General features: G+C 51.3%; 6 protein-coding genes and 2 non-coding genes across 8 annotated transcripts; 1 reads left to right on the top strand and 7 right to left on the bottom strand.

Annotated features, from left to right (window-relative positions):
• Positions 1-185: 185 nt before the first annotated feature.
• Positions 186-256, top strand: BDV17DRAFT_t49. Its single transcript has one exon. It is a non-coding gene; the product is annotated as a tRNA-Gly (tRNA).
• Positions 257-2,423: 2,167 nt separating this feature from the next.
• On the bottom strand, positions 2,424-2,942 carry BDV17DRAFT_289104 (uncharacterized protein; the record flags this gene model as incomplete). Its single annotated transcript, XM_073761590.1, has 1 exon — positions 2,424-2,942. One exon carries the CDS (start codon positions 2,940-2,942, stop codon positions 2,424-2,426), a length of 519 nt encoding a protein of 172 aa, XP_073617942.1.
• Positions 2,943-3,147: 205 nt separating this feature from the next.
• BDV17DRAFT_257105 (uncharacterized protein) lies at positions 3,148-3,389 on the bottom strand. Its single transcript, XM_073757158.1, has one exon. It carries the CDS (start codon positions 3,358-3,360, stop codon positions 3,193-3,195), a length of 168 nt encoding a protein of 55 aa, XP_073617941.1. The 5' UTR covers positions 3,361-3,389; the 3' UTR covers positions 3,148-3,192.
• Positions 3,390-5,567: 2,178 nt separating this feature from the next.
• Positions 5,568-7,339, bottom strand: BDV17DRAFT_280370 (uncharacterized protein; the record flags this gene model as incomplete). Its single annotated transcript, XM_073759872.1, has 5 exons — positions 5,568-6,063; positions 6,111-6,283; positions 6,343-6,531; positions 6,563-7,229; positions 7,263-7,339. The coding sequence occupies 5 exons, from the start codon at positions 7,337-7,339 to the stop codon at positions 5,568-5,570; spliced, it is 1,602 nt and encodes a 533-aa protein (XP_073617940.1).
• A 2,154-nt stretch (positions 7,340-9,493) lies between these two features.
• BDV17DRAFT_257102 (isoamyl alcohol oxidase) lies at positions 9,494-11,727 on the bottom strand. Its single transcript, XM_073757157.1, has 5 exons — positions 11,459-11,727; positions 11,017-11,411; positions 10,756-10,969; positions 9,771-10,706; positions 9,494-9,708 (listed from the first exon to the last, which is right to left on the bottom strand). Exons 1-5 carry the CDS (start codon positions 11,603-11,605, stop codon positions 9,520-9,522), a joined length of 1,881 nt encoding a protein of 626 aa, XP_073617939.1. The 5' UTR covers positions 11,606-11,727; the 3' UTR covers positions 9,494-9,519.
• Positions 11,728-13,551: 1,824 nt separating this feature from the next.
• On the bottom strand, positions 13,552-13,657 carry BDV17DRAFT_t43. Its single transcript has one exon. It is a non-coding gene; the product is annotated as a tRNA-Pro (tRNA).
• Positions 13,658-15,341: 1,684 nt separating this feature from the next.
• On the bottom strand, positions 15,342-18,112 carry BDV17DRAFT_289100 (uncharacterized protein; the record flags this gene model as incomplete). The annotated part of the gene is made up of 5 exons (XM_073761589.1): positions 15,342-16,159; positions 16,207-17,014; positions 17,075-17,434; positions 17,497-17,656; positions 17,709-18,112. 5 exons carry the CDS (start codon positions 18,110-18,112, stop codon positions 15,342-15,344), a joined length of 2,550 nt encoding a protein of 849 aa, XP_073617938.1.
• A 1,310-nt stretch (positions 18,113-19,422) lies between these two features.
• BDV17DRAFT_297336 (sugar transporter) lies at positions 19,423-21,056 on the bottom strand (the record flags this gene model as incomplete). The annotated part of the gene is made up of 2 exons (XM_073763476.1): positions 19,423-20,815; positions 20,899-21,056. 2 exons carry the CDS (start codon positions 21,054-21,056, stop codon positions 19,423-19,425), a joined length of 1,551 nt encoding a protein of 516 aa, XP_073617937.1.
• Positions 21,057-22,264: the final 1,208 nt, after the last annotated feature.

The following is a 22,264-nucleotide window of genomic DNA, read 5'->3' as shown; positions in this document are numbered from 1 at the left end:
ATGGCCGGCATCCGACTATACCAAGCTCCGGGTATGGAACGGTCCCACTTCACACCACTTGTCAGAACTTGACACAATTTCCACTTCCATTGTTGTCTTCCTGGTTGTGATGCTCGACCACGTCTAGTACCGTAGAAATAATTTTGTATGATAGTATTAAACATTAAAAAAGCTTTCAACAACTAGCATCATTGGTCTAGTGGTAGAATTCATCGTTGCCATCGATGAGGCCCGTGTTCGATTCACGGATGATGCATTTTTTTAAACCCTTTTTTCTCATGTTATTTCTCATTTTGGTTCTTTCCCTTCGCGGGCCCAGCATGGGAAAGTATAGAAGGGCCTTTATCAACCGCGTTGAACTGGCTGGTCTGAGATAAAGCGCAATCGGGAGAACAATGACAGCGTGCCCTTACTGGCCGCCAAAATTATGGTATGGCTTGGAGTATGGGATCTAATCTTGCACGACTTCCTGTGGACAGGAAGACACTCGCCAGTTAGGAATGTAACCCAATGGTATAAGGTCGCTTCGACTACTAGTCATTTGCTGTAACGATCAACCATTCGCGAACAAAAGGCCTTCGCAGACATATCTGCATCTGTATCTGGAAGACGGCCGGCAGCGCTGCAGCCCTAATGCTCTCTTCCTGGACAAGCATCTCAGAGTAGCTCTTGGACTAGCCAGAACCCAGCGATATCATTGAAAATGACTTCCCACCTAGCCACGTCTGCATCATTCTGCTCCCCGGGAACCCTGCAGACACCAACCCCGCACCTGTCTCCATCTTCGCTTCTGCATCCGGGGGTTCGACTCTGACGACGCTCATCGCAGGGAAGCTGAATGAGGTAGTCGAGTCCGCGGCCGTATGTTATAAGCGAGGGGTGTTTGTGGCGTTGGGACTGAAACCTGTTGCTGGGTTATTAAGTCGATATTTGGCCGCAAAGAGGATAGGCTACTCGGAGGCCAGTGTCCGGATGGCCAGATGGGCGACGCGTATATAGGTGCAATGGGACAATGGGCGGGCTTAGGTTGAATTTTGATCGCCCCCCCTGGGTGTCGTGACGGCGTCGGCCTACTAGATTGATTTGAAAGTAGAATATGTCTTCCACTGAGGAGGCAGGGATACTATACTCGTTTCGACCAGGAAGTCCATTGGAATCTCTTCGTGTCTGAATCTCGCCTTGGCATCGTCGTAATGCTGAGGTCCGTAGGCACTGAGAGACTGCACCCTTGAGCCTGGGTTTGCTGTCGCCTATTTGTGATTCTGTGTATCAACTCGGCCAACACTCAAAGGCGAACAGGGAGATGGGCATGCCAGAACCGAAGGATATTTCTTGCTATTTCTTCGCCATATTCATCAGCGAATTGCCCGTAGTAGCCCCACTGTACATAGTTCTTGCTTCTAGCATGACAATAGAAGGCTCCAGCCATTTCTGGAGATTTGTTCTCCTGAATCCAGACGCGGACGCGCGGTTAATGTCGCAGTAGTTACTGCTCTCATAGTGACGATATCGGCCTCGGAGGGAAGCTGTGCAGACTGACAATTTGCGAGCGTCGGGCGGAGATTCTTGAGCTAGAGTGATTCCGTTGCATGCTTATGGTCAGGACCCCCGGGTCAGCGAGTATGCGGTCTAGAGCTTCCTGCCTTTTTTCAACAGGAGTAGCAGTGCCGTAGAGAATGGTAGCATATGCAGCGTTATGCGGACTGCTTTAGGAGGAAGAGTTAGACCTCGGCAGTGGCACTGAAGTTGTCTGGGTTAGTACCGCAGCTTCCTATTTGAGATGAACCTTGGCCACCAGTCGTTCCTTCCATTTCAGCTTATGTAGATTTGTTCGTGGGATGTCCATTTCAAAATGACCTACTGCGCGGAAACTCGTCATTTCAACATCATGTTCCAGTGAGATGTTTAGCAGCCCACCTCAAGGGCGCCGCGGAGCCGGAGGCAACAGAGCGCAGCATAAAAATGAGATGTCCTTCAAGCGAGCTCCTTCGAGTGTCGAGATAGTCTTTAAACAAGGGCTGGAACAGATAGGAAGGATGGGGTCAAGAGCAAGACATTGTTGCAGGAGATCGATTCCCCGAGAATCCTATCTTGTCGAGGACTAAACGCAAACTACTAGTATGGGAGTAAGTGCTTCGATAATGATAGTGATCATGTATTGACACAACTATCTAGGAACATCTGTTCTAGCGCCTAGTATCAAGCATCATCGACCAGAGTAATCAACCACGGTACTATCTAACCCCACCCACACCACCCCATCAAATCAAAATACAGCACTGGCCTACACTGAAGCACATAGACAGCAGATGCAATCCTAACATAACAAGGTCCACTGTTCCACCTTCCATCTCGCGCGTAGTATCATTCGCTCGTTGTCGTTTCCGATATCATTCTCGTCGTCGATATAAGGTTGTACACCCTTACGCCTGGAACGGGAAGCCGCTAGGGGTGGGGGCAGGGCTGGGGAAACTGCTGGGCTCGGCCGGAGGGAACCCGAACTGGCGCTTCTCAAAACCACCTGGAGTGGGAGTAGGGAAACCACTTGGCTCAGGTCCAGGAAAACCAAACTGACGCTTGGCGAAACCGCTGCTGGGAGTGGGAGGAGGCGTAGGCAAGCCAGTGGGCTCAGGCGGAGGGAAACCAAACTGACGCTTCTCAAAACCAGGAGTGGGAGTCGGGAAGCCGCTGGGCTCAGGTGGAGGGAAGCCAGAGAGGACCGGGAATCCTGGGAAGTCGGAGGGTGCAGGGCCCGAGGGGGTGGGAGAGGGTGCCTGGCGTTCGAAGAGCGGGAAACCGGTAGGGGCGGAAGGAGAAGGAGAGGCACTGCCCGATGGAACTGGGGGCTCAGGAGGGAAGTCAGGGAAGCCAGAGAACTGAGGAGCTGGCAGGGCGAGGGCGCAGCCCAGCATGCTGAAGGAGGCAAGAGCGGTGAACTTCATTTTGGAGTGGAGGTGTGAAGAGAGGATTTGGAGTTTGATAAGACCAAGAGGAGCTCGATCATTTGAAGGGAGAGGGTGGGTGACTTTATAGCTCAGCCTGGGGACCTTCAGAATCTATTGTCAGAGTCCAAACTACGGCAGGAACGAAAACAAGGTAGAAAATTGGCATGGCTGGCTAATACCCACATGCGATGAGATCAATGCCTGACTTGCTCTGTTGTCAAGCTGTTCTCCATCCACCATTGAATTTTCAATTCAGGCTTGGAAGGATCATCAGGGCCATGTGGGTTGCTCCCAGCCAGTTGAGCCCTAATAGGGCCTCAGATAGGAAGATCACCATGTTCTGGCCCGCCATGGTGCCTATAGCGCTGATTGATAACATGGTCAAGCCGTCTCGGTGGAGAGGGGTCTTCAGCATGACGAATGGAACTGTGCAGAAGCATGGACCTGACAGCTGATCGCCAGGCGTGTCGAATTGGTGGTTTGTTGAGTCAACTCGAGTATCAGAGTGCTGAGTCTACTGTTTTCGGCAAACGCGACTTCCGGCGATCAGCACTCACACCACGGACTGATCAACACATCCAAACAATCGTTCTTCGCCAAATACACCTGTCCCTGGTCAAAGTATGACGGCGGGTGTTTTAATTTGTCATAGGGTGAGGAGCAGGGGTAGAGAACCATGTCCCCCTTCACGGCATCGATCCGATATCGCACAATGCGAGAGCGTTCCTAGAAGTCCTCTAACATTAGGTAGGCTCTACTGTAAGGATCATCCATCATGACAATTTGCTGAATAGTTCTCTGCCCGGCATAGAAATCCCTCCATCTCAGCCTCGGCATTTGTATTTTCATCAGCTCAACTCCAACCAGGCATCTATAACCCGGGCCAGTTATTGAACCAGCCAAGCAATAGAAAAAAGCGTGTGCAGACTGCGATCTCACTCAACAGAGCAAGTACCTGCCAGTAGATTATATCCTTAATTCCCCTGCGCAAATTCCATAGCAAGATCATCACCGAGCATAACACTCCCACTCCCACTCCCACCGCTCATAATCTTCCTTACGATAGCCATATACAAAGCCATCGCCCTCTTCGCGCCCTCTGGTAAACAGCCGCTCATCATCTGCATCTTCAGCTTATGGCCCCTGACGTCCTTGAAAACTTCGAACAAGATCGTGTAGTTCACGAGCATTGTCACGTTGCTCATGGCCATGGCAGCCCAGCGCATAGTCATAATCCAACGACAGACCCAGAATTAGAAATAGAAGTAGGTGCAGGCCCAGAACGCTGAAAGATGAAGATAAGAGAGTCTTTGCTGCGTGCGTTTTCTAGTCCACGTCAAGGACCCGATAGATATCGGCGAGACCGACGAGGCCGTTTTGTGTGAGGCGCCAGAACACATATTGAATTGATTACAGGGCCGCTCTGAGGGGCGTGGGCGGGTTTGAGAGGTCAGACCGAACGGGGAGAAATTTGGCGCAGTGGAGGTGCTGTTTATCAGATGCGGGTAGGCGAGGCCGACGCCGATGCTGCGGTCCGTGAAGAGGTAATTGTATAAGACGTCGCTTGAGGCGCTGAGACAGGATAGGAGGATGGCATAGGCTGTTTGGAGGATGGTGGACGGGGTAACGCGGCCGCAGATGACGATGATGATTTGGAGATCGCATCGAAAGAGTCCGGGGAGCTTGCACGACGATGCACCGGACTCAAGGGTCGGAGAGGTGAGAAGGGTATATGAAAGTTGTGCCTGCCGACTGGGACTTCAAGAAGGTAAGCATTTGCGCGGTGTCAACTTGGTGGATGTGCTCGATGAAGACACGGGATGGAGTGGCTTGTTGCTTTCCTGCTAACCATGCTTTATGACCCTACTATTCTTGTTATAAAGAGACAGGGAGCCCTAGATTACATGCTTGTTAATTCCTGGGATTCTTTACTTTAAAATATAACAAAGTTATTCTGGCTTGAATATTTTTATATAAAGCTTGCAAGCTGTCTTTCTACACAGTAGTACCCTCCGAGGCCCACATCGTCATTATTGCATCCAGAATCACTTCGACGTAGTAGTCACTAGAAAGAGAAAATAGTAGTCAAGCCGTCTGCGGTATATACCTGCCATTTTCGAATGGACATCCCACGAGAATATTTACATAAGCTGAAAGGGGGGTGGGGGGGGGGGGCGGGGAGAACGACTGGTGGTCAAGGCTCATCTCAGATAGGTAACTGTGATGCTAACGGCTTTGGTGTCGCTGTTGAAGTTAAAGACTTTCTCGTTCAATCATCTCATTACGGCAATCGAGCAGCCTTTTTTGTTGACTGATCAGTATTCGTGACTTTGGGCAGTGGCCGATTCTCTTGCAGAGCGGCAAATTGCTTGTCAAAGATACGGAGGAGCGTTCTGTCGTGGGAGGCATGGTCGAGCTTTATGTACAGGCTCATGGTGCTGTCGGAATCCTGGAAGATAAGGTATCGTACGAAACTGCCTGCCGAGGTCGAATCTGGAGCCCTAGTGCGCTTTGGTGAGCGTTCCCCTCTCCTTGGGCCCGAGCAAAGTGTAACAACTATATAAAGGACTGGCTTCTGCAGACCACCTGCACCCAGCTGCATGGGTCGTTGTATGCATGAGTTCAATGAGCTAACGATGACCAAGCCCCTAGGCAGATGGTGTACTTCAGAAAAATACAGGTGTTCAATAGGCCTCTCTGCAGCCTCCACGAACCCAAGGCCTCATTGACAGACACCGGGCAGATATTGTCCTTGCCATATGCAGGGGCACGAAGCTGGCCAAAGTTGCATGAGCAGGCTTGCGGTAGCATCACTCTGAAGCAGCACGCCGTTCTCCAACGATGATGGATCATATGGCACTGTGTTGGCCATAGGTACGAGGTCCCAAGATACGCGGTGTCTCCGTCGGCCATGATAGTATTAAGATGCGGACGGGGCTCCCACCAGCTCTTGTCTTCGACGTCGGCGTCCGTGAGGAGCAGCGCGGACGTTGAGTCGACCTCGCGAACCTGGATCAGTACGTCTAGGCCATTTGCCGCGCAATTAATGAGGGTCTGCGTCATTTTGGGATCTACGAGCTCAGAGACGCTGACGATCAGCTGATGTGGGGTGCCGCGACTGGGTCGTTGATGACCACCCCGAGACTGGCGAGCTCTGCGCGCCACTCATCAGTCGCCTCGTTGTGAATGGCCTCGTCGGTATAACGCTGAAAGGCCCTGGCAGCGACGGACGGGAGTTCGATTGAGAAGTCTGCTTTGTCAATGGGCCGTGTGTCCATGATAGCGCCAGTACTGAAAAGCATATGCGTGCCGATGAGGATGCGCTTGGCATGCATTACCTGGCGTGTCGGGAGTCATGAACATATTGACATGAATGTTGTTGCCAGCAAGGACTGACATACTTGTTGTACTCTGGTGAGTCTTGAAACTCTATCGGTCCGGGATTGGATGCAACAGTCCAGACCTCTGCATGTGGGTTCTGGACCCGAAAGTCAAGCAGCGCGTGAAGGACACAGCGGGAATCGCCTTGGTTGCTCATTGAGAAGTTGAATACGGTCAGCTTGCGTGGATGCGCGTCCACCTCAGGCTGGGCATGGCCACGAACGGACTGCGCAAACACAGCGAGATGCTGGACCAGCATTGGTAAGTAGCGGAAATGTGCCAGATGGAAGGCTGCCCAACAGCGGATCTAGGGCACGACTGCCAGCAATAGTTGCCTGGCCGCGGACCTCGTCCTCTCGGAACAAGAAATCATCCACATCGAAGCTTCCTCCAAAGTCAAAGGACATCACTCTCTCATAGCGTGGCGCGACTTCGGCTGGATCAATGACAATGCTCTGCCCGGAACCGTTGTAAGGTATACCGGTTGCAACCAGTTGACCATCTCCAACGTCGATCATATACTGCCCATCAAGCTCACGGCCACGAAGCCGGGCCTCGAAACTATCCCCGCTCCGACGGGGTATCCGGATTTCGGTACGCGGTGTCATCGAGGTCATACGCACAATGCCATGCTTCAACACTCCCAGCGTATGTAGGCCATTCTCGCTAGGGAACTGCGCGCGTGCCGCGTCGGAGCTGGCAACTATGAACATGGATTGCGGCCCATCTCGCGGGTTAATCAGTTTGAGCGCCGTGGCCTGCAGGTCCGGTGTAGCTTCCAGCGAAATGACTCGCCATAGCACACCGTCGAGGATAACTGGTCGGCCGGCAAAATGCTCGATCCGCATATCTTGGTGGACGGCGCGCTGGTCTCGCAGCACCAACTCATTCTCAACGCTCGCTCTCATCACGTCGTAAACCTGGCGATCTGATTACACTGGCTTTGGGACACACGCTTGCTCTCTTCGCAGTCGCGCCTGCGGTGGAAGGATTGGGTCGTAAGGTGATCGCATTGCTAGCCCAGACCTGTCAAGTTGCGTGCTCGAGGATGTTGTAATGGTGTTGATGGTAAGAGTTCAACATTTTCTGCCTCCCCGGCATACCAAGTGTATTCTCCATCCATGATGCCCCATGCTGAATGTGCAACAACAGAGGAGTATGCAAGTCATGGTTGTTCATCTCATCTAGTGTGATTGCTGTGATTGTACTACGTACAAAACTCTAAGTGACACTAGACATATATGTGATTGGGTATGAGAGTATGATAGACCAGTAATTCGACGCCATTTTGAAGCGAGCCGGGCCGCCGCTACCAGATCTGGTCTCCCTGCACACGACCAGAGATAGGGTTTTCGAGACAATTGTCATAAAGACATTGTTCCATCCGTGCTAAGACAGCACCAGCAAGGTTCTGGGCATGGTCAGAACCGGTTGAGTGAGAGTCACAAGAATGCAGCCCGACTGACCTTGTTGTTGTTCTTTTTTTGAGTGTCTCAGGCTGCAATTGGATAGGACGAAGGTAAACGGGAGTGAGTTGATCAAGTGAAGGCTATCGGCTGATAGATCTAACTCGTCACTACAAACTCCTGGGCCAGGTAACCCTGTGAAGATCGTCAAAGAGGCTGAGCTGAACCCTGGTCCTTTTGACCATCACTGAGAAGCTGCCTGACTGTCCCACTAAATCATTTAGCGTTCTGCTATGCCATGCACAGAAAGTTCCTTGAGGGTACTTCTGCCTGGTATGGTGATGTTTGAACGGGACCCTGGTCAACTTGTCGGCTTATTACCAGCTAGTGAGGTCCCAGCCTCCCTGCTGGAGGAATTGGACTCTAAACGAATGCATGAATTTCGCCGCTGGCTCTAGGTGCTTAGAGCGTTTTGTATTTCAAAGCAGATTATTCCTGACCTTTATTGGTCTTGATATAATGGGTTATCTGAACTTTTATGACTTTTTTGTAAAGTTAAGATATAACACAGAATCAACAAGAACTTCGACCTATTATCGACCCTTGATGCCCGCTTTTCTACTACGCCCACATTGCCTCAAGAGATATACGCTTCTAAATACGTTGATAATGACGAACTGATTATCCAATTCTGGCTCTCGGACTCGACTCAGGCGTGATGTAATGAATTATATGAAATTGTTAATCGAATATAAAGCTTCAGGAATAATATAATAAACAGTCGTGTATTAACCGAAAATATTGCAATAGGACCTGGCTGCTCGACAGCCTTGAGGAACAAGCTTATCCGCGGTGACAGTTTATGGCCTCTTTGCATCGTCAAGGGCAAAGCTTGTAATCCTTACCCTAAGTATGAGACGAAAGCCTGAAGGTTCTCCAGCTCATAGCAATCTCATATACTTCATTGCATACACCAGACTTGGCTAGATAGATTTCTGGTGCTTGCTCATCTTGCGTTTTTACATCACATTCACTGCGTGGAACATTATAGAACGAGATTTCTTCTACCCTTTTCTGATTTTACCGATGCATACGTATCGCTAATGCGCATTTCTTCCTTACAACTCGGATAGTTAGCGATACCGCAAGCATGAAAATGCCATCTATTTCCCCTGTTTAGCCTTTAGGTGTATGGTCTAATAAGGAACACACCCCGCAAATATTGATCGTTTGCTCTTCAGGACCTCTCAAAGCCCTGAAAACTCCAGTATGGATATTGTTTCATCATCTTCAAGGCAAATAAATCAGTACCTCTTATCTGCAAGCTCCCCGCCGTGTTGTAAAATGTTGGATTGTCCCCGGGAAGCTCTTCGAACTTGGCGTACACGGTTATCCCATCTGTAGAGAACGAAACATGAGTCTGAGAAAGAAATTCTGTAACAATCTCCGATAAGGGCTTCGAGCTTTGAAGTTCATGAATTCTTGGCCAATTACTGGCTACAATTTCTAAATCCCTAGGGATACCAGTAGACTCGCTTGGACGCTCACTCAAAAACTCGTCGTTGCTTAGGGTTGGCCTGCGAGACTTAGGGGTGTCCATGTAGCTCTCCATTATGCGGGTGCTTGGTGACCGTGGCGGCCTTGTCGACTTCATCACTATCTTCTTCTCTTCCCTCATCAGATTCCTCGGGTTCTCTATACACAGGTCGAGATTTTGGAAATAACTAGGAAATAGAGTTGGACATATATAGGACTGATCTTGGGTAATCCCCGCTGTTTAATGTACATCACTCGTGAGCGCAAAGTGGCCCATACTCCTCTCCACGCAAGTTTCGCTCGGACCAAGACGTACTTCCCACGCAAGTAGGGCAGTAAAAGAGGCCATCTGGGTCATATTTGTTCTTGATAGCGAGGAGTCTATCGTAGTTGGCAGGACCGTAGAAGTCGTCCTGCCACCAGGGATTGTTCCGATCGGCCTGCCGTGAGATTTGATATTAGCTTAGAGGTGTTGGGAAAGGAGCAACAGCAAGTGATCTACCTCGTTCAGATAACTACCCATCGAGGGAGTAAAGCGGCGCATTGCAGCATACTTGTTGTAAGTGATATCGGTCTGGACGCTCTTTGCAAATGCCTCGCCGAGGGATTCCAGCCAGCCCCGGGTGACGATGTGGATAAGGTATGTTGATCTCCAAGCAGGATTCGCGCCGCTATAGTCTGGCTCCTCCAGGACCTTGCCGCCGCCAACTAAGAGGATATTGTTGAAGGTCATTTCGAGGGGACCCCCCGCAATAGTCTCGACTAGCTTACGCAGCGCCTTACGATCGGAGGTCAAGGCGGACTTGTCGAACATGCGAGATGCAAGTGCGAATTCAGGAACTCCAGTCGCTTGGTGGACCCCGGACATTGCGCGGTAGTAGGCCGAGTAGGAGGGGAACTCGAACCATTGAACAGACACGTCTAGCGAGCGGTACGCTGACAGCTTCTGGAGGACTGGTTCCATTGCGGCCTGGGAATTTGCCAGTGACTTGTTTAAAGCAGCGAAAGCATGTCGGTATCCAGCGGATGAGTTCGCATTCCCGTACTTGGTCGTCGTCGGGTCATTAATCGACCATGAGCCATACCCCGAAAAGCCGTGGTCAGAGACTGCAGGATAGGCTGCGTAGAGATCTGTAATAGCCTCGAGCAGTTGGCTTGAATTCTGGCCCGTCTTTGGTGATAGCACAAGGGAGTGGGCGACCATCGGTTTGGACGGGAACGCCTTGATGGTGATGGAGATGACCACGCCATATGTTCCGCCGCCGCCGCCTCTGATCGCCGTAAAAAGGTCCGGATGCGAGCATGGGTTGGCAGTGACGATAGACCCGTCAGCAAGAATGATTTGGGCCTCAAGGATCTGGTCAGTCGCGAGGCCAAAATCGCGCGTGGCGGGAGAGTGGCCGCCGCCTTGGATGTAGCCTCCGATGACCCCGACGGTCTGCGTATATCAGTGCCTTGCTTCCATATTGACAAGTGAAGCGGCCTACAGGATCACCCCCTCCGACGACAATTAGGTCACGGGCAAATGCTTCTTGATAAACATCGTCCCATACGTAGCCACCGGCGACAGTGAAAGCGGCGCCCTTCCAGTCGGACCGGGAGCAGCTCCCACCCTTTCCATATGGCTTGAAGCTTTCGTGGTGGGTGATTCCCTTGCGGAGGTATCGCATCCAGATTTGGAGAGACCCGTAGCCCAGGGACCTGAGTTGTTAACAATGTAAGATAGATAAAACCCAGAAAAAACTTACTTTCCGAGCAAATCGTGGCCGGTATTGCGTACGACCAGCCGGATACTATTCCTCTTTGCAAATGCAATACCTGCAGCTAGTTCCTGTGGCCCAGTCGCATTGATGGTGTACACTGGCGATGGTCCCAAGCGGCAGTTGCTGGGCATTGGTACCTCCCCCCCGTTTAGGTCGATGACTGGACAGTTGTTGTCAATGGGATAAGAGTAGCCAATGGGTTCCTCTGCCTGGAAGGTGGTGTTGGACCATTGTGCATGAACGTACTTGCACTCCCCCTTGTCATACTCTGGACCTGGATAACAGGAGACGGCCGGGGGAAAATTGCGGAAAAGCTTCCCCGACACCGTCGAGTTCAACCCATGCCAGTCGATCTTCTGCCAGCAGCCATCGCTTGGGGTCTGTACTTACTCAGTACTCACGCAATGACGAAGAAGGAAATACCAACACATTTGCACTCCGACGACAAGCCTGATCCTTGGCTGAGGCCGGACAAGATGAGAAGCATCAGGCCTGACTTCATGGTTGCGAGTGGAAAGTCGACAGGACAACAGGGAACAGATCTGCTCGCACACTTGTCCAGCAAGGGGGGCATTTAAAGCAGGGAAAAGTGGCCTTCCTGTTTAGCAGGAGCACTCTAAACAAACCGTGCTCATTTCCGAGGCACCCTGCGCGGGCACCAGTTTAGTTCCCAGATCCATTGGTATCTTACAGTGGCATGACAAAAGTTTGAGTTGCCCCACTTTCACCACAGTAGGCGCTGGTCCAGAAGTAGGTTCCGCTTTCCTACTTAAGCTAGTACGAAGCTATCCATACCTCAGTAACTTGTTGTCGACCGTACGACCTGCCTATTTAGGATATCGGATTGACGACCTCCGATCACCGAGGTTTTATGCAGAATTGTTCTGCTATTTCCACGGTTCGAAAGTTATGTCTCTATTGTCTGTGTATTTAAACCACCGTTTGCAGCTAGATTGAGAAATCAGACCTTCATTCTTTGATCTTATTAGGGGTTGATATCGAGTAATTTACACCTAGACTGACGCCCATACTTGTATACCAACCCTCTGCTTGGATGATTGCCTGTACATGATAAGGCATGGTTTAACATAGATTTTGAAATACCCTCTTATTATTTATATGCCAGGCCTCTATAGCAGCCTGAATAAGTCATGTTATGAAATCTGCATGCACAGGGGAAGGAGGACAGAACGAGGCTGTATCGGCTATACGCACGTAGCCTACTAAGGAGCGGATACTGTCATGGGCCCTTCATGTACATACGGCGCGGTATAGTTTAGCACAAACATATTGCCCCCTTACACATGCTTGATAATTTACTATCTATGGAGCGTCAGCCTAGGCGTAATTACTCGATATCAACCACTAATAATATCAAAGAATAAAGATCTGATTCTCTCAATATAGCTGCAAACGGTGGTTGTCAGGAGCGTTTGTTGTTCGGATTCAGGTACACTCGCCGAGTGAGGCCGACACAAAGCGTCTTCGTAAAGGTGGTAGTCAAGTACGTCTCCTCAAGCAGCGGCAACCGCGCACAGGAAATTGTCGGCAAGATTAACAACAAGATCGGGCCAAGGCGGTCCTGTGCTACGCGAGCGTCAGAGATCTATCTGATACCCCGAAGATTGTTGATGCGGCGCTGGGATTAGTGAGGGTGGGAAGGTCGAGATTTTGGCTCATAAATAAGAGCCCTCTATTTCAACATTCGATTTTATGCTGCAGTGGTTCTGATACTTTGATCTACTCAGCGCCGCACTAGGCCTCAACGCAAACCTCGTCGAGACCATACCGGACTTCTACACCACCCCTTTCGATTGTAACGTCCGCGGCCCGGTATTCCTAAGACAGGCTGCACTCCCACACATTGCGTGCGGCGGGCGAATCGTCTTTATCTCGCCAGCCGGTGCGCGACTAGGCGTTGTAGGCTAGACCGTCTACGCTGCGAAAGGCAGCCGAAGAGGCACTTGTCCGAGCATGGGCTGAAGAGCTAGGCCAGGAGTATGGCATTACTGTTAATGTCGTGAGTTCCTGTAAGGATACGCAGCCACCTATTGACTTGACACCTGCTGCTGCGCAGGTCGGTGAGGTGGATGACATCGCGCCGCTCGTGGCTTTTTTGTGTAGTGATGATGCGAAGTGGACGACTGGGTCTGTTTTGTCGGCTAATTGGGGGTTGCGTAACTAGTCTGCCTGAGATAGTCCACGCGTAGGTTGATACTGAATTTGATGCCGTTGGGTTTTGCACTGCGTTCTTAATTTGAGATATAATCCGTATATTTGTCTATGGCCGGAATGAAAATGAGCTCAGGGTGTTTGTTGTAGGGGACGAACCAGAAAGTGTTTCGCGGCGACGCTGTGAACGATGCCCGATGGGGGCCATGGTCGGTCGGATCGTACGTTGAGTAGTAGGTATGTATGTATGTATGTATTGGTGGTGGCGTTAATTAGGGTTTGTTTTGGATGTTCATCCATGAACTCAGATGAACCAGGTAGCAAAAAAGAGAAAAAAAAAAAAAAATTGGCCCGAGCTGGGAATCGAACCCAGGACCTCGCCCATCTCCGAGTATATAAATGACCCAGGAGGTACAACCCCGAAGGGCGAATTATACCACTAAACCACTCGGGCCAATAATAACCCAGAATATGCTGCATTGTTTTCATAGCGATGCTAAAGTCAAGCTGTAATAGGCAAGCTGTACGATTTTGAGCAGGCAAACCTTGGAAGGTTTCGGCCAGCGGGCCCACCCGTGTGATATCAAAGGGCTTGCCCTAAAAGTATAGCAATGCATCTCTGTATCTCTGATTGAAATCTAATTACACCTGTCCCACCATATTCCACCAAGAATCATTGCCGTGTCAGCTAGTCTGCGGCGGCATAAGGCGCAAATATGTATCGTCTTTCGCTCATGCTATGTTCTAACACGAGTCTGGTGGCGGCAGGCGAGGGTGGATGCTGTGCGGTTTTCATTGCACAGAGGGTCTAATTGCCGAAGTTGTAATGGGGATATTGAAGGAGATGAGCAGACTGCGTTGCATGCTGCTGCGGCTCACTGCTCGCTCGTTGCGGTCAAGATGCTTGTTGAGGCTGGTGCGTATGTTTATGCTCCGGACCAGAAGGGGCGCAGTATCCTGGAGTATGTGAGGAAGACCAAACTGACGGAGACTGTGGAGTGGATGACGAAGAATACTGCGTTGGAGACGGTCGAAGGACAGGTCTAAGACAAGCTATCCGTCTTGACCTAGTGCCAGAATAAGGGTAAAGCAAATACCTCACAAAGAAAATTGGGGATGTATCCAAGACCATGGCAGAATAAAGGACTGGACTTCTTGATATAGGAACTAAGCCAGAGTAATTGAGGTACAAGCATCCGGACAGTGGGCAGAATCTTCAAATTCAGGTGCCATTGTATTAAAAGACAACAAAACGAGTAAGCTTATCTAACCTTTTCAGAACGACCGACCAAGTCATTAGTACGCTTAATGAGACCAGCGTTACAATCAGGATCCCAAGAGGTATTGAGTCGGTCAAGATCCAAGCAGGGATACCCCCAGTCAAGGGTCTGGTCAAGTATGCTTCTAACTTCATGGAAAACGTCAGTTGGAATCTTGGAGCGCCAGTACGCATCATCCAGGTATAACCCCATTGCATTTTGGACTGCCATGGCGTCTGTAGGTTGTAGTGGGTTTGCTATCAGGAACAATATTTCTACGGGGGGACAGTGGAGGCAGGTCCTCTCATGCCTGTATTGAAAAGCCCTAAATCTCTTATCGGTCCTTTGGCGAGCGATGCGGATTGCACGCTGTACGCTACTATAAAACAGGTCTAGGAAGTCAGGAGTCAGTATGAAATTTGGACGTCGGGATCTAAATGCCAGTCATGCATACCTCCAGCACAATCAACCAAGCGACGTCCACGAAGCCGCATGACAGCCGGACGCAGCGGATGCACCCGGTTCCAAGCATTACACTGAACCAAAGCCCCCATTACAAGCTCCAAAATTGCTCCCGGCAAAAGCCCAGGTTTCGTGCTTGCGAAGTATTTGCCAGCATCGGTCGTGAACAACAAGCCCCCATGAGCCTATTGCTGTTACTATGTACATTACTTGGTATCCCATTTTGGAGGGCTGTCGCAAGGAGGCCTTTGTCAGTATCAAAATCCTTTTAGCGCACAATGCCTGTATTCTCATCCAAAGGAAGTTGGAGCGTGTAGAAGCGGTGATATTCTTCCGTACGGACCGTATCTCTCGATTGAAATGAAGCCAAACAATCGACTGTCATTCTGGTAACCTTTAAACCATAGCACATACATATCATTCTGCCATGTCGGACTCCTCTGACATCTGCTTCAGTGTATCCTTGCCGAGGGCCTCCCCAAGACTCCACATATACCTCACCAGTAGCCCAGGAGAGGACTCAGACTCAATCACGCCTTCACTCTGAGATTCATCCAAACCCCACCGATCCGCCGCCTGCAACTTCTCCCTCAGCACTCCAGACGTTTGGCTCACGGTGAGAAATCCTACATGCCACAAGTGAATCGCCGAGTCAGTATCTGGTACGATCGTATGCGCGCCTCCAGGCAGGATATAGACCGGCCAGCGTACATCACGGCCGTCGCGCAAAGCACCCTTGGCGTAGAGGACCAGACGCTCAGACGCAGTGGAGATGAGAACGCGAATCGCCCAAGCTGTGGCGTGATTGTTGTTGCTGCGCCCGCCTGGCTGCGTGTTGGGAAACGCAAGGTCGGCTCGAAGTCGAAACATGTGAGGCCCGATGGGGGCAATTAGAGCCTCGGACTTTGGCTGCAGGCCTTGCCTTGGTGCAGCTGGGTCTGGGTCTGGGTCTGCTGCGTACTCGCGAGAAGCCTGGATGCTGACTTGGGCGGTGTCTTCTTGAATTAGACGGCGGATTCGCTTGATGGCGTTGGCGTAGCCCTGTGGCGGGGTTACTTGGGTATAGTACGGCTGGTAGGTGTCGGGTTGCGCAAATTGTAAGAAATGTGTCGAGAGACATATGCATTGTTCGGTGCTGGTCGAGGTCGAAGGGGGCTGGGCCTGGTACTGCCATCCGTTGTGTGCGATAACTTCTAGGGAGAGACCGACGGATTGAACAAAAGCTTCGATTGCGTCTGCGATGGCTTGTGCGTCACTTTATGGGGAAACACGGAGCATGGACAGAGCGAGTTCCATTGTTGGGCGGGGACATTGGGGCGGGGAGGCTTTTCAAGAACTGTCCTGGCGTGGTGATGGACCCGTTTGATGATTTCTGGGCGAAGCTGACCGGAGACATATTCGAGGACCTGGGCGGCACGAGGGCCATCGGCAATGGCTAGAGACAGAACAAACGCAGCCGTAGCAGGCAGACTGGCTGAATTGGTGGCCTCGGTGCCGACGACGAGGTCTTGTCCCTTACTGGCACGCAGAGTGTAGAAGATGATCTCTGAGTTGTTGTCATCACCGGGTTCAAAAACAAGGTCGTACAGAATCTCCTCCTTATGGCTCACCGCTAGCTGGACTAGTTCAGTCGAGGGGATTGCCTGGATGGTCCAGGCTGCCCAAGTTGGGTTCAGGTGCACAGCTTGCTGAGGATGAACGAACCCGATAATCGGGAGCCCATTGTCATCGACTCCACGGTGAATCGGATGGCTAGATGTAAACCATACCGCAGGTCTGTCTCGCAGTGCATACAAGGGTCGCCGACTGCGTGATGGTCGAGAGACCCATGCCACACGACGCCGGGATGCATTTCCTGACGGGACAGAACCAGAAACCCAGTCTCCAGGTTGGATGGTTTCGATGGGTCGAAGGGACTTCTGGTCTCCCATCAACACCAGCGTACCAGCGCGGCAACAGGATCCTTCATCCCACACCTCTAGGTCGTGTAGGAACTCGTGATCAAGGAGACTTAAACCGAATGAGTCTGTTCCCGGTAAGTGCCAGAACTCCTCCCTGTCGACGCTCACCTGTAGATAAGAGCTGCTCTCCTGATTCAGAGGACGTTAAATGATGTACGCCTTCCAGGACCGCCAGTTCTCCGGTCTCACGTCGCCGAACCCACTGGGGTCAAGTGCCGGAGCGGAGGGGTTGCTGGGCGCCGTTATGGTCTTGTAGATGCTTGCTATCTCGGCATCCGTGGCGCCTACAGCCTGCAGCTTTAAGAAATGCAGGAACATCTCTCTGCTCTGGTTTGCCCATGTACCGGAGGCCTGCTGCGCCTTTTTCTCGCTGATCCAGAATGGAGAGGTGATGCATGCCTTGTAGTCCTCCAGCGAGCATAGTCCCCCCGTGACGGGTTTGCTGTGCTCCCATTTCAGCCAAGAGAGGGACAACTCAAAGTTCGACTCCCAGACAAGCTCACTGAACCCATCAATCAGGCCCTGAGCATAATCCGTGTCGATATAGTCCTACCTGTCTGTCAACAGAGGCCACAAGCTACTCAAACGCAAAGGTTGTTTTGAATGCCTACCGCGAACCTGCCACCTTGCTGGTAGACCTCCCTGGCGATAAAGCCCTCTGCCCCTGTAAAGAACCTAAGGAACGACCAAGAGTCCCCCTCGGCTTGAGGTGTTGGACTTTTGCGTCGCGGAAAATATTCTTCCGCGCAGTACCAGGGCAACGACCCTCTTCTATTTACCGTAGGAACAGACCAGACGCCCAAGTTAGAATGCTGCAATCGACACAGTGCGGTCTTTGCAAGTGTAGTGATCTGGCATGTCCATTTGCTGGTCCTGCTGCCACAGGAATAGTGGTGGGGCGTTGTTCATGAGGTCTTCATAGCTCTCAAACTCATTGAGCCTTGGGGTTTCCCTTGGCGTGGCGTCCCTTCCCACCTGATCGGCTAACCAAATGTTGCGGCTAGAGATGCTGTTCAGATCCTGAACAGGAACTGTGATGTTCCCATCGTATGTAAGTGTATTTGCCGCAATCTTGATTCCGGCAGTGACCGTGTAGACCTTTTCATCCATAGCAGTGGGTGCGGCTCCGGCCACCTGCTGCAGTGTCCCGCCTTCCTCCTCGGACTCTACCAGCTCCAGGAATGGAGGGAGACTCGGACTGACGGTCCAGGTCAATGGCTCGGACATGGGTCGGCTGAAGCAGCTTGTATTTGCGTGGACCGCCCAGTTGCCTCGGATGGGGCTTGAGGTGCTTTGTTGCTTCTGTGCGCGCATCAGAGAAGAATCAATTGAACGGCATGCGGCCCGGGATACATACTCTCCCCCCTGCGAAGATTCTTGAGCTGTTCCTTGTAGAAAGCCTTGCGATGAGCTCTGGCTTTCTTTGCATCAGCCCTCTTCCCCTGAGTATACCCCTTGAGTCGAGACATCTGCCGCCGATACACGGCAGGGTCTCCAGAGAGTATGTTGCAACCCTGGGCGACGCCTGGGAGACTATTGTAGGGATTGGTGAGAGACATGGCGAAGTAAGACAAGTTTTTTTTTTTCTGCTTTTGTGTGAATATTTTAGGATGTTTTTCTTTGGTTATATTCTGTATCTTTTGGGGCTCGTAAAGTTCTTGTAGATTGCGGTTGAAATGCACTTGATTTTTTTTTATCCCTGAGAAGATTGGTGATCTTTAGAGCTTGACAAGCAAGTCCGACATCTGATCCACCCGTATATATGTGTGTGTCCATACCCTCGTCACAGTCCCTCCAGGGTGATGACGACAATCTTGAAATCGCAGCTTCCTCCCATGTTGTTCAAAGCTATCTCATCATGATTTCACTGTGCTACTCTTTTTTTCAAGACAGCTTAAGATGTAGCTAAAAGATCGTCTGCAAGCTGCCAATCTTGATCTGGTGTACATGCAGCCCAGCTCATGTTCAACCAGCGCGCACCAATCGATCAAACTCATTACCTAGACCTACAGAACCGCCTAACAGGAGACTGGGGATATGCCAGTAAATTAAGTAGTCCGGGCAATTTACTCACGTCCTGATGCGTCCCAGGCTTGGAGGGTATATGACGACAGAGGAGAGGCAGGGAACCCAAATCTCCATGTCCATCGTGGTTAATGGTCGTAAATCCGGCCTGTCATCAGTAATCATTCGTGTCTCCATCCGAGAGCTCATCATCCTGACGAAAAGTATTCCCAACCCGTTTCGCGTTCCCTATGAGTTCATCAAGCTCCCCGGTTTCTATCAACTTCAGGCGTCGCCAACTTTCTGGGCAGACATACCCTCACAGTGCGATAAAAGTCATCCTCGGGCACACCGGGGACGAGGCTTCTTTATCCCTGGCTCCGTTGCTTACCATGCCCATAACAGCAATTCGAAAATGTTCTGCATAAAATACTCGAGGACTAGGGCATAAATTTTGATAAATATGAGTCAACTGCTGAGCCGTATCTTAACCGTTTCACGTTTAGGCAGAATCTGAACAACCTTTTCAACAATCAGCACTCACTCCCACCACGTCCGACCTGTGCAACCTTCTTATCATAAAAGTTGGCATCGGGCTTGTCAAAAATGTGGGCAATCTCTTCAAGCGAGGGGCCCTTTGTCTCGGGGAAGACCAAGTAGACTCCAGCGAATTCAACCACAACCCAGGCCACGAAAATGATGTACAGACGCCACTGGATGTCTTCGAGACCGATCGGCACTGCAAAGGTAGACAGAATCATGAAGCAGTACTGAACAAAGTAAAAGAAGGAGAGACCCTTGGTGCGCAGGTGGAACGGGAGTATCTCAGGGATGTAGAGTCCGAGGTTCCCATTAAAACCCAGATTGTAAGCAGCGGAGAAGATATAAAGAAACACAACAACACTGTACCCGGCGGCTTTGTTGCTGCTATCCTTGCCGAAGGTTGCGCTTCCTGCGGTAATGCAGATGATAATAACCCACATTGCAACCAAGGACAAGAGGAAAAGCTTCCGCCGTCCGACTCGGGCGGGGAGAGTGGCAAAGTAGAGGGCGCTGAACCAGGAAACCATCTGGGTGGTTGCGTTGATGAGTGTCTGTTGTAGGTCGGAGTTCAGGCCAACGGAGTGGAGAATCGGAGACAGGTAGTACGAGACAAATGCATTACCAGACATTTGAGAGCAAATTGCAGCCCATGTCATGATAAACATCCTTCGTCGGTTTCCGGGGCTGCTGATGAGCTCGCTGAGGAAGGAGAGCATTGTCATCTGCGAGAGGCTTTTTTCAGAATTGAGGGCGTTCTGGATTTCTCCGAACTCAAACTGAACAACAGGGTCGTTTGGGTCACCCTCGCCATGGTATTTCACTAGAACCGCGAGGGCTTCGTCGCTGCGTCCTTGACTGATAAGCCAACGCGGCGATTCTGGGACAAACCAGATGAAGAGAAGCTGAATGGCAGATGGGGCAGCCTGGAGTGTGGAGGGAATGCGCCAGGAGGCAGTGCCATTGATACGGAAGGTTCCAAAGGTACACCACCCGGCAACAATGGCTCCAACGGAGTAGAATGTCAAGAAAAGCGCCGTTGCGGTACTGCGTTGTGCGGGATGCGCAATTTCTGTGATGTATGGGGCACCAACCCCAGCCACAATGATACTGCCGGCACCAATAATAATACGGGCGATGATAAACATAGGCATATTGATGGCGCCGCCCTGAAGACCTGCCCCGAGACAGCACACTGCTGCTCCAGTTGCCAGGCCAATTCGGCGACCGAACGTGTCTGCTATGGGCGAAATCACAAAGACACCAATAATGCCCCCAAGGGGGTATGCTGCGTTGAAGAACCCAAGCATCCCTCCCTTTGGCGTTCCGAAATAGTTCTGCCAGTGGGAGACAGACTGGAGACCGTTCATCATAGAGCCGTCGAATCTAAGTTGGTATAAGCGGTTGAGTCAGCTGATATGGATTTTTTTTTTTTTTTGCCAGTCGGTGGAAATGGGGCGTGGAATTACCCTTGGGCGAAGATGGACAGAAGCGGAATCAACATCCACAAATTGAGAGCACGTAGATTCTTCAGTCGCCACCAATGCTTCAAATCATGGGAGGACTCCGGCACAGCCGTAACAGCCACCTCCTCATGGGAATGGGCGGCAACATCAGACTTGCTCATGCTGAGAGGAGGTATGTTGGGATAGCTGAGATAGTTTGCTCGGGATTGAAGAGAGAATAAATGTGCCAGCAAGCAGCATGGGAGGCATGGCGACTGATATAGACCGTCTGGTGCAGCTGGTGCTCCCCCTCGGCTTGGCTACCCCGGATTGAGGAGAAGCGACAGAGGCCACGGATGGAGTTGTCCCGAGCCGCCAGCTGATTTTGCCGGGGGGCCAGGCTATAATAAGGTGCAACATACCCCGACAGTCCTCCGACCTTCTCCCCACCCTTCTGGCCGCTTCCCGTGGCTTGAAATCTGAGCTCCTTGCTTTCGGGCACTCTCTTTCCTGCCCCCCCCCCCGGGATGATTGATGATGGGACCGTATCCATCGCAGCGAAACACTACCATGTCGTATGTTACCCAGCCTTTTGTGAGTTGGTGCTTTGCCTGTCTGCATTGGTGTGAAATATGCCGAGTGTCAGCCTAGCCTAGAATACCAGATTCCTGAGAGACGTTTGGAGTACATAGGTGCAACCGATGCAAGCAGCGCAAGACAAAATGCGGTCGTCAGCGTCCAGCCTGTCAAAAGTGCGAACAAGCAGGACTGCCCTGCGAATATGCGAGCAAGAACCCGCCCGGGTTTGCCTCTGGGCTCCGACGAACCTTGGAGGACAAGATTAGTATGGCAATAACCCTGCGCCGCCGGAACACGATCTCTAACGAATACAACACCCGTAGGTAGACTTGAAACGGAGCTTCATGCACTTCAAGGTGTCACCCCGACCTCGATTGGAATGGAGACCGCACCATTAGGATTCGATGGTCCGCCCGAGGGGCCCAAAGCTCCAATGGCCCTCTCGGACTCAACGATACCCCGAGATGGATCTGCGCCAACGTTCAAAAGAACGAGCCAGATCCAAGAGGCGCAGCCACCGGCTGATCTCGTGGTGTCGATGGTGTCTTTGTTCTTCCGGCACATCCACCCATGGTTTCCTTTCCTAGACGTGCACCGGGTGTGCGCGGAGTTGGTGACCGTGGATGACCTGTCCACCTTCAGCAACCTCTACCTCGCTCTGGTCGGGGTATCCATTCCTTTCTCGTATGACCCCCGCTTGAACCAGCAGTCGAGCGACTCGTTCTGGAAGTACTGTAAAAGACGGATTCTCTTGGAATCCCTGGAAGAACCATCCTATAGTGCGCTGGAAGCGCTCACGGTCTTGGTCTTG

Source organism: Aspergillus undulatus (assembly GCF_047715775.1).
Source record: "Aspergillus undulatus strain CBS 261.88 unplaced genomic scaffold BDV17scaffold_11, whole genome shotgun sequence".
NCBI lineage: Eukaryota > Fungi > Ascomycota > Eurotiomycetes > Eurotiales > Aspergillaceae > Aspergillus > Aspergillus undulatus.
The sequence above is the reverse complement of the archived record's forward strand: the minus strand, read 5'-3'. Positions and strand labels throughout refer to the sequence as shown.

Coding starts and splice junctions, on each gene's coding strand:
- BDV17DRAFT_257105 (XM_073757158.1), bottom strand. CDS start 3,360: ATGCTGAAGACCCCTCTCCACCGAGACGGCTTGACCATGTTATCAATC.
- BDV17DRAFT_257102 (XM_073757157.1), bottom strand. CDS start 11,605: ATGCCCCCCTTGCTGGACAAGTGTGCGAGCAGATCTGTTCCCTGTTGT. Junction 10,970..11,016: donor GGCCACGATTTGCTCGGAAA/GTAAGTTTTTTC, acceptor TTAACAACTCAG/GTCCCTGGGCTACGGGTCTC. Junction 10,707..10,755: donor TCGTCGGAGGGGGTGATCCT/GTAGGCCGCTTC, acceptor TGATATACGCAG/ACCGTCGGGGTCATCGGAGG.